The 15,019-nt window shown below is 42.1% G+C and overlaps 1 protein-coding gene across 1 annotated transcript in view; it reads left to right on the forward strand.

Annotated features, from left to right (window-relative positions):
- Positions 1–15,019, forward strand: part of LOC146861707 (uncharacterized) — a 383,712-nt gene that overhangs the window by 43,635 nt on the left and 325,058 nt on the right. The window contains exon 2 of the mRNA XM_085646055.1: positions 11,789–11,915. Within this exon, the coding sequence (XP_085502181.1) occupies positions 11,789–11,915 (127 nt within the window). The remainder of the gene's footprint in view (positions 1–11,788; positions 11,916–15,019) is intronic.

The raw sequence follows: 15,019 nt of genomic DNA on the forward strand, positions 1-15,019 counted from the left end.
AATGTGTGATTGCTAATCATTCACTTACTAGATACAGTCATAGTGGTGCCGGAAGTTAAATACTGAAGGTTACCTCACGGTGTGGAAGGCCGGCTCTTTAGGATAAGAATAGGCCGGAGGGCTCTTCGAATGTCTCGCTACAGCTGTAGCGAATTACTTCCCATTATGGAACTGGGTTCAAATTGGCCATATGTTCAGGGGTACTCTGTGTAGTAGTACCGCAAGTGGATAGCTGCAAAAATAAGGGGTTTGCATCAGGTGTAATTCGTGGAGGGGAGGGGTGGTGAAGCGGCACTAACGAGCAGTGCGCGCAGGTACTTACTTGGGATGAGACGAGCGGACGAATCTCCACGTGTGGCGCTGCTGCTGCCTGGATCTGCTGCAGTCTAAGCGTGTGAATGCGCTCCTGGTACGATGACACCGAGCGATGGCTGTGCACTCAGTTATAAACAGTGATTCCCGCCTTCTCTGCCTGCCGAACCGCAAGTAGTGGTGTAGAGCGCTGATACACCGTGCGATCCGGTGATCGGTGAGCTGATGGCATGAAAACTGAAAACAGACTTGCCTCCGTGGCGGAGGAGGTCTGTTTTGGGAACAATTGGTATGTCTACGGTGGGGATGCAATGTATGCAACCGAGATAGGTGTGCAATTAGTGAAACGGGAGTGAATGCGAAAGGGTAATGCCGATCTGAATTGTGTGACGTAACGCCAGCCTGTAAATACAGTACGGCAGAACATCAAGTGATTGAGTGAAGCATGTGTCTCAGGACAACACCTGAGAGGTGTGTAGTAATTGTATATACGGCGCTTTCCTACGTCCTAGTTGGCCTGGACATTAGATGTTAATCATTCTGTTCATGACAGAACGACCGGTGACAAGATAGTAGTTACATCGTAATATATCAACATGTTCTGCATTGTACATAATATACATCAGCTATAAACTTTGCATCTGTCATATACCCCCGTTTGGAAGATTCATGCTCACATTCTATATATTGACATTTCTTCGTGGAGCAAGCATATACAATAATATGGGAATGGTTTTATACATAGCGTGATGAGTAGAGGTGTGTAATGTACAAAGGTGTCACCGTGGCAGAAACCAGAGTGGGCACTATACTTGCCTCAGATGAACAGCATGTTAGTGAAGTCTGAGCTGTTGCGTGGGTAGTGTGCACAGCGTTGTGGTGTATGGCTGCTGGGGGGGTGCTAAGTTGCAGAAACGTTCATGGGTTGGACATCAGACCGATGGTGCACAGGTGGTGCGAGTGTCTTAATGTAGGGTAATACATAGCCTCTCCATTCTTCAGCGGAATTGAGACCCTCTTCAATCGAATTGACCCTGTCTATCCATCTGCATTCGATGCGCTGCAGTATGTTTGTTATATCACCCCCTCTCTCTGGTAGGGAGGCAATGTCAATCACTTGCCATTTCAGTTCGTCGGCAGTGTGGTTTTTCTCGTTATAGTGAGAGACCAAGGGGGCATTGGCAACAGATCTGCGAATGCGGCTTCGATGCTGGCTGATCCTTGCCTTGACAGGTTGTTGAGTCTGGCCTATGTATGGAAGGTTACACGGGCACCAAATGCAGTACACGACATTGCTTGTGTTGCAATTAGAAAAGCTTTCTAGGGTGTGTTTAAGGTTGCCATGTTCAAAGGTGGAGGTGTTGAATGTGAACTCGCAGGACAAGCAATTGCCACACTTGTGGTGTCCCTTAATTGTGGGTAGGCCCCATGCGTTGGTAAGAGTATTGGGTGAGTTAGTTTTTCAAAAGGGACAGGAAAAATAGGGTCACCTCTCGTTTCCTAGACTTGGGCTTAGTCACCGCTAAACGCCTCATCACTTAAACGATGGAAGGCGCCGGTAGCCCCTCAGGGAAGATCTGCTGGGCCTCCACAAATTTCCCCTAGCCAATTGTTAGGAGGCTATTGTCGCTGATCTGCAGAAACTAGATGCAGCCTCTGGGTTCTCTCATTGGAAGGTAGGGAATCAGACAGTTGCAACGTCATAATTTGGGAATACTCCTCAGTTTTTACATCCTCGGAAATAACCCTGGGGCATCTTTCTACTTTATTCAGTGAACGAGCTAGCTCATGGATGCTTAACATCTCGTACACACGGATAGGTGCCCGATGAAGTGCTTCACAGCAGTGTCTCACTGGCAGTTAATCACCCCCCTCTTTCAATTTACTTTGTCCTCATTCTGTTGAACCCTACTCCCATTGTTCAAATCTGTGACATAACACTCTTGGATTGTATACATTACACAAACCACATGGCGGTACTTACATCACAAATGTTAACGACAAGCGACCCTCCAATGTATGATCTTTGATTTTTCCTTTTATGGCACTCCGTATGCTCAATAGATTTATAGTCATCCCAAAACCATGGGGTCGCTACTGCAGTTGTATCATGTATACTATTATAGTTCTGCTCTTACTGCTCAATATGAAATGTCAAAAAACGGATTAAAACAAAAATCAGGGTCTTTGAGTTAACAGGATTTTTCTCCATTCCAATTATTCAATCCCTACGTTTTTTCAGAGTCTTTCTAGTACCATCTGCTATTTCTGAAGTCTGCCTTGGATGTTCCTATAATATCTTCATCAATCTAATTATCCTCCATGGTTTTGATTCAGTTTGTCAAGTGTTTATATTGTTCTGTTTAAGGGATATCTTTCTCAGCATTTGGATATCTTTGCAGTGCCTGGATACTAACTTGTTTAAGCTGCACTACATAAAAAAATAAAGCAAATACATAAAACAAGTAAGACCTAAATACATAAATTAGTCCTTAATAGTATAATATATAATGGTTTCCTAACAGCCTGCCTTTGGACTTTGGGGTTTTGAGACTAGAATATTTACATATGTGTTTAATTTTGGATCATGCAAGCATCTGAAGTTCTGATTTTGAATGTCTCGAGGCATGGTCACAATTGAGTTCTGTTTTATATTAAGGATTTTCTCATACTGACAAAAACGTGAACTTTTCTTTGAAACAACGCCCAAAAATTTGAACTTTCCTCACTAAAAAAGAAAATATGACTCTACGTATGAAAACCTGATTAGAAAACATGATACTTTTTTGTGAAGAGAAAAAAAACATCAAGCCCAAACTAAAAATGCCTCCAGTAGACTTCTCCAGCAGGTAACTCGTGAGATACTAGTAGCTTTCCCGCTACCTGTAAGTAACTCTCCTGCGTGCATCCCAGCCTCCTAAATTACATTTTTTACTGGGCTGAATTAATGTGTGTATACCAAAATTGAAAAGTGTGTATTCAAGACATAAATGCTGATGTTTGGGAAATAAAAATTCAATTAAAAAATATATTTGAAACTGATATTGTAGTGATAAATCTTGTGGCGGTTTGAAGACTTACTACTAATATAATTACTTTGGTGCCAGGGACACTGTGTCTGTGGCTGTTATGTATTATCCATGTAATGGCATTCCAAACTGACAAAATCTTTTAGGTCTTGCCTACGCAGCGCGCATGCGCTGCATAGGAGGAGACCTTTAGAAATCGATTCGGTTTTGAGGCCAAAAACGTGCACGCATTGCATTGCTTTGAATGGCAACGCGTGCACGTTTGGCGATTCCCTTGCGGGAGCGAGCTTTGAAACCATCTGTTTGTAATTAACAGATGGTTTCAAAGCTCGCTCCCGCAAGGCAAACCGGTGCAGGCCCCTTCCTCTCTCCCCTCCCCCTGCTGCCTCCTCCTCTTTCAGCGCAAGGCGGGTGCGCTTGTTTACATTAGTACTGGCAAACAGGCCTAATGTACTGAGGTGATCATTGCTGGTAATCTTGCATAGGGTGGCCACTAATGAGGTCTTTTTTATGTGGTTCCTTGCAACTCTAATAATAATAGTAGCTCAGAATGGTTTTCATTGAACATAAATAGCTCTTTTACAGAAAAGGTTGGAGACCCTGGTCTACAGTATGTTATGACTTTAAAGAACAAATAAAATGATGTGCAGAGTTGTTTATTTGCTCTTGATTGGGAAACACACTCCTTTCAGAAGTTTAATTGAAATAATAATGTATTCAGGCATTGCCAGTTCAGACGAAGCCCCTATGGAGCTGTGAATACCTCAACATTCCGACGCCATTCTGTCCAGCCTAATTTGTCTTAAGTATAATTGGTGGAAAGAAGTAAGCGTAATCTTAGTTTAGTTGGGATAGAGAGGGGGAGCAGTCCTGTATGTCATGTCGTGATTAGGACACTATAACCAGGGCCACTGGAAATATGTGATTCTACAGCTGCTGTGTTTTCTGCTTAATTTGGATGTACCACACTTGCTTCAAAACTCACCATCTGCTGCTTTAAGAAAATCAGCTCAATTGAAGCAAAAGTTATTTAAAAGGTGCCATACATTGCCCCCTGCAGCGGCAGACCCTTTGTAAAAGTTAACTTGTCACCATTCCGTTGCCGATTGCTGTATTCGGCTGTTTAACTGGTACTAATGAGATGAAACCTTTACTCAGACAGTGTTAATATACATTAAATCAAAATCATACTGTCAATAAATGTTCCTCCCCAAGCCTCGTAATTTGGCTTTTCTTTCCTCATAATTTACTTAATCCTGTCCTATAATGTGTTTTTCCATTGCCGCATATTTCCAGTGATTCTGACTATTGCCCATCAAAAATGAATCCTCCTCTGCCTATAGCTGATACACCAGACATTGCTTCCTGTCCCAAGTATAGGACAGGAATTGAAGAACAGAGAAGGAGACAATAGTTGCAGAGTGTAGGGACAGCACAATGTGTGACAAGATTCTAAAGAAGAAGACCGACAATGTACCAGTGAGGGCAAAGAATAAAACAGGGCAATACTTACTACTGTGTTCTGCTTCCCTTACATCTTAGAACACAACTTTGCATCCCCCTCTCTCCTGGATATTGAAGATTCTTAACTGGCCCCACCATATCTTTCTAATTTAGTATACGTGGAAAAGGATGGAGAAGTGAAGACGTAGTTTGAATATGCTGTGAAGCAGTAGGGACGTTTTACTAGCAAGAACGTCTCCCATGCAGTATTATTAATATTCTGCCTCATCCTGTCTTCTAATCTCATTGTTTGTCGGTAAAATAACAGGGGAGGAGGGGATCGTTGAAGAGTATGAATGGTGGACAGGAGTGGGTAGGGTAAACCAGCAAAGTCCTCACCTTCTTTTCCTATTTTATTGTCACACCTTCACAGTGTCCGAAGGAAGTGGTAGGACAAAACTGTAACTAAGCTGGGAGATAAAGAAAGGGTAGTAAGGGAAACTTCCTCGTTCCTGGTCTAATTGGGCATTGGTTTTCCTTGGGAAACGCTGTTTTGTACGTACATTAGGTTCAGCCATGCAGATCTTGTGCAATATTGTCAAGCAGCGATCTATGCTCACTGATCTTTGTACACTCCTTGATTACAATTGAGTATTTCCTATAGTACTATTTTTTTAATATAGACTTTACTCATATGAAAGTGTTTCACCCCAGCAGACGAATTAAAACTCAGTTTTCTGCTCTTGATCATGTAGGCATCAAGGCGTCCTATTGTAAATAAAATGTGCTGGAAAACCACATGGTGAAATTCACCATGGTTTAAGCTGATGATGCCTTGTTTATTCTCTTCTGTAATACAGAATGCTGAGAATCTCTGAACTACAAAGGGTTGTTTGGATACAAATGACGAAATCCCATTTAACAGCTTCCAATAAGGGAACATGTGCAGAAGCACACTTGCCCTAAGGGGTTACAGAGTAGGCCCACCAAGAAGGAGGTCTAAATTGTGCACAGGGATAATCTCATAGGTCCTCCAATGTAGTGCAGGAAGATGAGAGTGAGGTCAGACTAGAAACCTGAGCATTGGCAAAGTAAACATCAGCACCAGTCCATGGAATAGTGGGTTTTGTTGCCTTGGCAGCCATTAGAATCGGACAATACCTTCACATGGAGCCTCATCCCTACCTCAAAACAAGTAGCATTTTTCAGTGCATTCTAATTTAGTTAGCCGCTTTGTGAGTATAAAGCACACAATAAGACACTAAATGCATTTGTATTTCTTTGTGGCACATTAATGGCTGAACAGGGGTAGTTCTTATATGTCACCTGTAAACAGTACTTTCTTTCAAATTGGACTGTCAGATTTTACTACGGTAATTAAACAAAAGATTGAAGAAAATGTAATACTCTTTATTAAGATCAGTAGAAGTGGTAGCATGTGTGTCCCGACCCTGGCCTATGAGACTACAGCCACAATGGAAAGATGTAAAGATGGCATCAGCATGTCTTGCAGAATGCGTCATTCCTCTGTTAGCATACTGACCAACTGGATATTGATTTATTCTCAATATATTTGTTTGTCATCAAGTTGACAAAACGTATTATCTTAACTCTTTGCTACGTCCTCCTCATTATCTTTTCAGAGCAAACGGCGTGGAGGACATGTCCCTCCAAGAGGCCACTAATAGCCTGGGGTAAATCGCAGCTGCCTTTTGTATTTAGGTCTCGGCTAGACAGTGCATGCGCTGTCTTGAAGAGATGTGTTGTGTTTAGTCTGTGGGCTGCAGCCCGGCCATAGGCTTACCATTTGCTTGCTCCATCCTCTGTCTCATATCCTTTGTCCCCATTTGTCCATGGCATGCATACGTCATGCTTCCTGTTGCGTGTTTAGTCCTCCCCAGAGCATGGACCAAGTCCTTGTGTCCATCCACTGCTCCTGTTTTAGGAGCTAGATTTTTCTTTGTGTTTGAGCTCTCCACGCGAGTACTCGTGTGTATACAAGTACCTTTTCCTCCCATCTGGGCTTCATTTCAAAGTGCTCTTGTTTCTTTTTTTCTTTGTGTTCTTTCTTAAACAGCGACCGATTAACAGATTAAAATTTGATACACCCTAATTAAAACAAAAACATACAATGAACATAGTCCTATAGTGAGCATCATCCTACAAATCATGATTTCTGTTGAGAGAGAGAGACAAGCATTGTATATGTCTTGATGAAGGTGGTACTTCTATAATTTTCTACCACCGAAACGCGTCGACGCCTGAACCTCTATATTGGGTTATATCCAGGAACAGCCTCATGTCTAATGCAACCACGAACGAATAGACTGATGGTGTTTTATATATTTGATTCCTGTTGGGAATAACCTTTTTTGGATGAATTTAAGTGTTTCACAAATATTTCTTTGTCTCTCATGATGTTTTTAAATGTTTTTTAATTGTGAATTTATGTATTTCATTAGTGTCACTTTTTTATTGCTATTTTAAATTATTTTTAATAAACCCCGATTGAGTTTCTTATCTTTGTGTGATATATAGTTGCTTTTTGGGTTCAAATTTGTGTGTCTATTCATTTGGATGCATCTTTATGTGTGACATAACAGTGTATATTTGGTCGCGAGTTTGGCTGATCGTATACTTGATCATAGGTAGTTTTCTACGCTTATCCAAGAGAGTTTTCTCTTAATACTTACTAGTGGTACCCTGTCTGTTGGCTAGTGGGTCGCTCCCTGTTTTGTTTATAATAATTATGTAGCACTCATATAGGGTACACATGACTCCTGACTTGCCTTACCTTACTAATTGCATTGTCATCGAAGTGGCGGCGGGGATGGTTTTCAGGTCCTTTTGAAAAACTCTCACTTTTAATAAGTATATTCCTAAAGCATGATGTGGTAGTGCACTGTCATTTACAGACAGCATATTTTCTATTGAAATGACGACAGACATTCCCACTGACATGCAGTTTACTTATGATGGTATGTAGCATACTAACAATAATGTGCAGAAATCGGGTTTCAGCAAAAACATTTATCATTTGTACATCACCAAGTAATGTGTTCTGTTTTTTTTTTATCCTATTAAAATCTTTGCTTCCAATTTATAAAAAAAATTTGCTTTCCTAACTTCTGATAGATTTTAAATTATTTGTACAGCTGTTCTTTTACAAGCTATTTAAATGTTGTGTTTTAGAATGCATCTGAATTCCGACAGCCTTTCATTTCACGCTTCTCCTGGACGATTTTCGGACAGTTCCGTTTTATAAAATCCTCAAACTGTGCAGTCAGAGAAAGAAAAGTAAACACCAATGTCCAGGGTAAAATAAGCAGCAATTTGTAAGGAGGCACAAGTTCACATTTGACATCTATCTATCTTGAACCCACAGCAAATGTAACTAGATAAAAACAAGATTTAAATGCATCTTTATTGCTCATTCACCTTATGAATGAAAAGGACATCTCTTCATATCTAGCTTAATCGCTCGCCAGTAGGCCCTAAAAATAGTTTGCCCTTATATAAATTCTGAGTAACTACATTTTTCGAGGCCTGCTAGGTCTCCAAAATCGAGATGTGCTGTCCTAATGATATGTGTATATTTGAGAATGGCCACTGATTTCTCAAAGTAGACACTAGCATAGAAATAGAAGATTACAGTCCACATCTTAGTATTGTCGGATACCGTAGGTCTTCTAATCAGTTCCCATTCTTCCCCCTTTAACCCCTCTTTGGCCTGTATCTTCGTGTATAGTAGGTTCAACCTTTCAAATCCTAATCTATAAAATTGTGTTCAAGAGTGCCCAAAGTTTCATGTGTATCCTCATGTATGGCAATTGTTTCATGACATTCTTGTTCTCTTTCTGTTAGGTAAGGTGGATTTGTAGAGTGCTGCTTTTCACCCGTGAGGGTATCCAGGTGCTGAGTAGATGAGTGTGGGCTTGTGGTGAAGCTGGGCCTGAATACAGGCAGTCTCGATGGTCTTGCAATTTTTAGGTCGAGCCTGGGCAGCGCATGGGCTGCTCTCCAAGGCATTCTGTATCGGAGTATGTACTTGAAGCCCTGGCCACTCTCCGCCCATATTTGTCATTGACTTGTGTCATTGTCCTTCTTAAATGTTGGCTTCTGATTTTTTATTAGGCTTGGTAGTGGCTGTTCAGTACCACCTTGTCTTCCTTTGTAACCTCCCATGAGGAAAGGCCCTTTTACTTTGGTTGTTACACTGTAAGTTTTCTTTAGTCTGTAAGCACTATTTTCTTTAATGAGTTTCTCTTACTGCAGGAGAGTGAGAGGTTGTCTTGTGGGCAGTTGTGACCACAGCTTGTTTATTTAACTCACAGCAAACGGGGAGCTCTTCAGGGGCCATGGGAGACAGAAGGGGGCAACTCCGCGTTGCCTTTAAGCATTTGGAATGCAATAGGTCTCACATTTGCAAATGTTTATGCTATTGACATTGTAAATGACAATACCTTTTATTTATGTTTTAACCTCTTGAGTGCCCATGACGAGATGGTCTCGTCATGGGCCGCGGTTGCGCTGTGCCCATGACGAGACTATCTCGTCATGAGACCCGCCCGCTAATGAAACGCCCGGCACAGGGCGTGGAAAGGGCGGGGCACTCAAGGGGTTAAAAACCAAAAACCAAAACATAAACAAAAGGCATACTCGTTTACAATGCCAATAACTCAAACTCACATAAATGCAAGAGCTATTGCATTGCAGATGCTTGTTTTTATAGGTAAAGAGCTCGCTTCAAAGAAGCCTTCACTTTCCCAGATCCTGCTTTCTTTTTTTAGTGGCTGGAGGAGTGCACTTTGGTGCCCTGCTGACCATACTTCACTCATTCATGCCGGCAGGGAGACAATATGCCTGCTCACCTTTGCAGCTCCTCCTTGGCCCCTGCTTACCGCCTCACCTATCCTTTCACTGCAGTTAGGCACAGACTTTGGGTACACCTGCCCCTTCTGTGTGGGAGCACCTACTGTGGATCCCGTGATAATAGGCAGTTTATCTACATTCATGGCTGCACTCCCCCAGCAACCTTCATCAGATAAGGAGGCTTCAATCTTCTTCCTATGCCCCAGGGGCCTGCTATCTCCTTTATCATTGACACATGGCCCAGCGTTCCCCTGCCTTACGCCTTCATTTTATCTCATCTTCTGTGCAGCAAGCAGGCCAAAAACGATGCTGCCACCCCTCAACATTTTGATTGGATGGCTTGCATCATTCCACTGCTCACATTCAGGGAACTAGTTTATTTTTCTTGTTGTAACCCTTCTCCGCTCAAATACCCACCACCACACTTTCTGCATTGCTACTCCCAGTTCGTCCTTGCCCATCCCGCCTTTTATTTTACAACCCCCTGCACCTCCTGATCCTGTGTTGACATAAAACTTCACCTCTGTTTAATCCCCCACTCCAGCACTGATTGAAAAGCAGCGCTTTCCCGGTTTTTTTGTTTTGTTGATTTTGGCGGACCCTGAAGCTGCTTTTGCCTCTGGACTTTTTTTCTTTTTATTGAAGATTGTGTATATATTTTATAACTTATTGCTCAAGATTGGTGGCCGCCATCTTGCAACAGTAATAAATATGAGAAAATTGGCTGTTGTATCATGCTGCATACATATCTAAGTGGTAACTGCTTTTTTGTTTGATTTTGCTAGTGCTTTTACACATCAACACAGGAGCTTTTTTTTAGATCGAATACTACCAGGTTGCAAAAGACACATTGAGAGCTTACCAAGAATATAGAGGGGCTTGCAGCCTTCCGATTGCTTACCTCTAGTTGACTTACCGTCACTCATTTGCCCTGATCTTATTCAGTGGCTTGCCTTGTCCATTTTCTGTCTGTCCCTCCCCAAGAACATTGCTAATATACTTGTGTCCTTCAACTGCTCACTGAACAACTTTTTTTCTTTTGTCTTAACCACTCCACAAGAGTGTATGTGTCTTCCAGTTGTCTCCCTAGTGTGCTTATCTTCCCTGTTCCATAATCCATGTTGCTCTGTCTCCCCCGTGAGCTTCTACCCTATCCGCTCTGTGATGCTTCGCCCTTGTTTGCTTCTCATCTTGCAGTGCATTCTCACCCATGTGCTTCACTCCCTACCCCCAAGTACTTGTATTTCTTCCATTCTCCCACCCCTTGTGTTGACTCGGCCCTTCCATATTGCTTTTCCCACCCGCTTTCAAAATAAAAAGCTTTTGCTCTTTTTTTTAATTTACCGATCCAACTCAGATCAATAAATAAAAATTAAAAAAAGTGCAGTGTTATTTTGTGGGTGCACACATATGTGGTCCCATGCCTAAAAAAAGACGCAGTGTCTTGCGTTAAAGGCTTTTATTGTTCTTCTTTAGCTATATGCACAGCATTGGGGATAATGGGCAGCATCACTGAAACGCATTGCCAATGTAAGCAGGTTCAATAGGCAAGGCGTAGTGGCTTTCCCAATGCTGATATGGGACAGCATTTGCCAAAATGTTGGGTATGCCTTTGAAAGGATTGACCTTTGGCTTCGCCAGAGCTTGCTTGTTTTTTTACGTTTCTTAGAAAGATCCCCTTCAAGTATTGGTGTGTCTCTGAGATCAAATGGCCTTTGTGAGCAGCGAGGCTTTGTCGATTTTGTCTTCTTGTGTCCTCCTTACTTCACATGGCAGACCTGGACAGGGAGAATCAGCAGGCCTGCCTATATTGGGTGAGTCACCTGATAACTCAACGGTGGTGACCTGATGGCAGATTAACCCCCACCCCCTCCCTAATCCGCTCTAGAATGCTCTTAAAAACTATGAAGCAATGTTGTTCACTACGTTCAGAGGCATGCAAATGTTTAGTTTGTACTGATAGTAAGTTGTTGGTTCCTTAATGCTTGTTCATCATGAGGCAACTACGTACTTTTAGAGAGACATGCCTGTTCTGCTCTAACGTGTTAAGTATGAGATTTGTCACTGTATCTCCGTATCACGATGCATTTTGTGAAGTTTATCAGTTGTTGATGTAACATTTTGTTTTTCAGGGACCTCTTACATTTTGTGATGTTGCTGCTTGCTTCTCTGAAGAGGAATGGAAGCTTTTACAGCAATGGCAGGAAGAGCTTTACAATAATGTGATGAAGGAAATCCACGAAACCTTGAAATCTATAGGTGAATTCTGTTTAATTCTACCGTAGCATGCGCCTAGCACACCATATGTCCATGCTGTTCAAATTAACATCTGCAGGTTTCAGAAACTTGCGCAAACATATAACTTCTGAAAAAGGACAGACACTTCTAGATCAACGCAAGTACTTGCAAATCACAGTCTGCCTTTAAAACATGCTACACATAGATTGAATGCACCTCTGCCATTTGAAAATCAGATGTTATCAATATGGGCTGATGTTTGAGTTCAGCCTTGCTTGCACAACCATTGTGGTGGAAGTATCTGCAGTAAGCTGTCTTTCAGCACAGTGTGCAGGATGTTTTATACTCAAACACCTCAATTCCTTGGTACATGTCAGTCGCAGTAGCGATGAGCAGGAATTGAGTGTTGGCCATTTAAGCAGTAGATAACAACCAGATTTAAGTTTGTTTGACAATGTTCTCTTTAGCCGTTTTGACTATAATTCTCTGTTTTTTGACTAGCTACTATCAGTGTTGCTATTTCTTGTTATATTGCTATTTGAACCCTCTTGCATCTCCAATTGCCATGTAAAAGACCCAGCTAAGGTTCAACATAAGGATTTAATTATTGGCACAATGGCCTGGGACTTTGAGACTTCTTTTTTTAATTTTGTATTATTTAACTTGAGTACTTCATCTCCTTTTGTGTGCGCAGCATTATCGCCTTTATAATTCTCGTCCTTCCTCAAAATTCTGGCCAAATAAAGCGGACATAACCTCTAACGATGCTTTTCATATTCAAACATTTTTATTCCCATCCTCAATCCATTATTTTGGCTGTTTCAGTGCAACAAAATTCCTGGCCTTTTGGAAAATTCGTTTTTTAAGTTGCTAAGCCTTGGGGAGGCTGGCAAACGAAATAAAAACCAGCCAATCACCAAGTTAAATACATTCAAATTAACAATCTTTTTCCTCCATAAAACACTATTTGATGCCCCACGACCTGCTTTCGGGAAAGTGTTCTGGTTTTATATTAGCCAAATGCAGCGCAGGATACATCAAGTGCTCCGCCAGTTTCAGGCTCGCATTTTCATTGCAAGCAGGAGCTGACTTGGCAGGATATTTCACTACATGATGCTCTTGTGTCACAAAAACCCTGTGAATGCACAAAAGGGCTTTGTGTAGTCAAAAGCTGCCTTTCACAAGTGTAGATATGTATTGCAAATAGTAATTGACATATTAATCAAAACATAACTTCATTTATATAGATTTTTGGGCATAACAGAGGATCAACTGGATTTTATTATGTTACTGGAATTGTACAATTTAGTGACTTTCGTAGATGATTGTTCTTCAGAAATCCAATTCTCTTAAAGTGTTTCTTCATATGTTTCTGTAATTCACTCATTGTTACAAGACCATTTCGAATCGAATTCATCTTTAACTGACCATCAATATGAATGCATCAGTTTTGTCAGTTAGCGCAACAACTATTACTTGCTTCATTTTGCATTAATGTTTCTGTTGCTGACTTAGTTTGCTCCGCGATTGTCTAGGCTTGTAATTGATCAGGTCATCCAAATTATTCTATTACTTTGTTACCAAACTGTGCTTCTGCTGTGTCCTCCTTTTTAGAAATGTAACGCAACTTGTGACAAATGTATGAATTCCCACCTTGATCTCAAGTGGATTATTAATTATTATGACAAATGATGTTCATTTTTTGCTTGAAACATTATTTGTGATATTCCTTTATTGTTCCCAGCAAACACTAGGCTTTCTCAATAGACATGGATGTAATGCTTTGTAGCCTTTCTTGACCCACCAGATCAGATTCTTCTCTTCCGTTTACCGCACTGGTCCTGATTGCTAACTTTCATTTTTCATCAGCATCACTTGATGGTACACTTGATTCTGATGACCTGTATCCGTGTTTCTTAACATTTGATACTGTGGACCCCCACTGAAACGTTACTGGAATCTGGGGACCCCCACTACGTCATTATTGGAAGCAGAGGATCACCAGCCTAAGAAATTTCTGTGTTTTTGTAAGAAGGGATGGAGGGGTCTCAATCCCCTGTAACATAAGGACCAGGATACAGCAGTAGCTTCAAAGGATGTGAGCTTTTATTTACAGAGTTCCAGCTCAAAGAAATAAGCAGACCACCCAAGGAACAGTCTCTGAAGAAGTCGGAGTTCTCGGGGAGCTCTGAGTAGTCCGGTCTGGTCGTTCTCCTTGTCAGCCAGGGACGCTTCCGGCATGAAGGCGACCGGGGTCCAGAGGAGTCTCTCGGGTATAAAGGAAACAGAAACTGGGGGTTACTTCCAATATCGGGAGTTCCGTATATGAAAGGAGGGGGAGGGGAAGTGACGGGATCACCAGGGAACCTTTACCGTACGAACATGTACTCGTGTAGGGGAGGTGCGCTTTCTCTCTAAAAAAAAAAACCCCACCCAACCGTCCTGTGACCACCGTCGCCCACCCCTACCTGTTCCCTACCCCGTGAGAACACGAGCCCCCTTAATCTGGCCCGTACCTTGTGGTGCCACACTTCTCCAGAAGTGTGGTGGGGCGGAGCGTGGTCTCGTTGGCCTCCCGGCTTTCTCTGCTCCTGGAATGCCGAAGCCTCTGGATCTTCTCTCTTCTCCTCCTGCGGCGGCACTGCTTCAAATTCCTCCAACTCCTGGCTCCTAAAGACCTCCGTAACTGTTCGGGACGACTTCTCCTCTCCTGTCTGTGTCGCGCCGTGTTCTTCCGGACGCCGTCCTATGAACGGCACCGAGGCTTCTGATTGGTGGACGGGCGGTGATGTCAGAGGCGGGGTCCCCTCCTCCGGGAATGTCCGCTCCGTCTTAAAGGGACCATGTCCATCCTGCAGTCGGGGCGGAAACGAACACGGATTAAAGTCCTCCCCCGGCTCGTGGCAGGTAGGGACCCCCTGACAGTTTTCTTTTTTGTGATTTTCTTTGTATAATATATCTTTTTATTGACATTTCGAATACACCAGCAACCTTCAAATTTGCCACTGTCATATATCTCACATTATCGTTGAAGCAATTTCTATGATTTGAACCTCAAAACAATTCACAAAAATACAAAAACGAATGGTCAAATATTTTGTGTAATTCACAATCAAATATAGAAA

Source organism: Triturus cristatus, chromosome 3_1, assembly GCF_964204655.1.
Source record: "Triturus cristatus chromosome 3_1, aTriCri1.1, whole genome shotgun sequence".
Classification (NCBI taxonomy): Eukaryota; Metazoa; Chordata; class Amphibia; order Caudata; family Salamandridae; genus Triturus; species Triturus cristatus.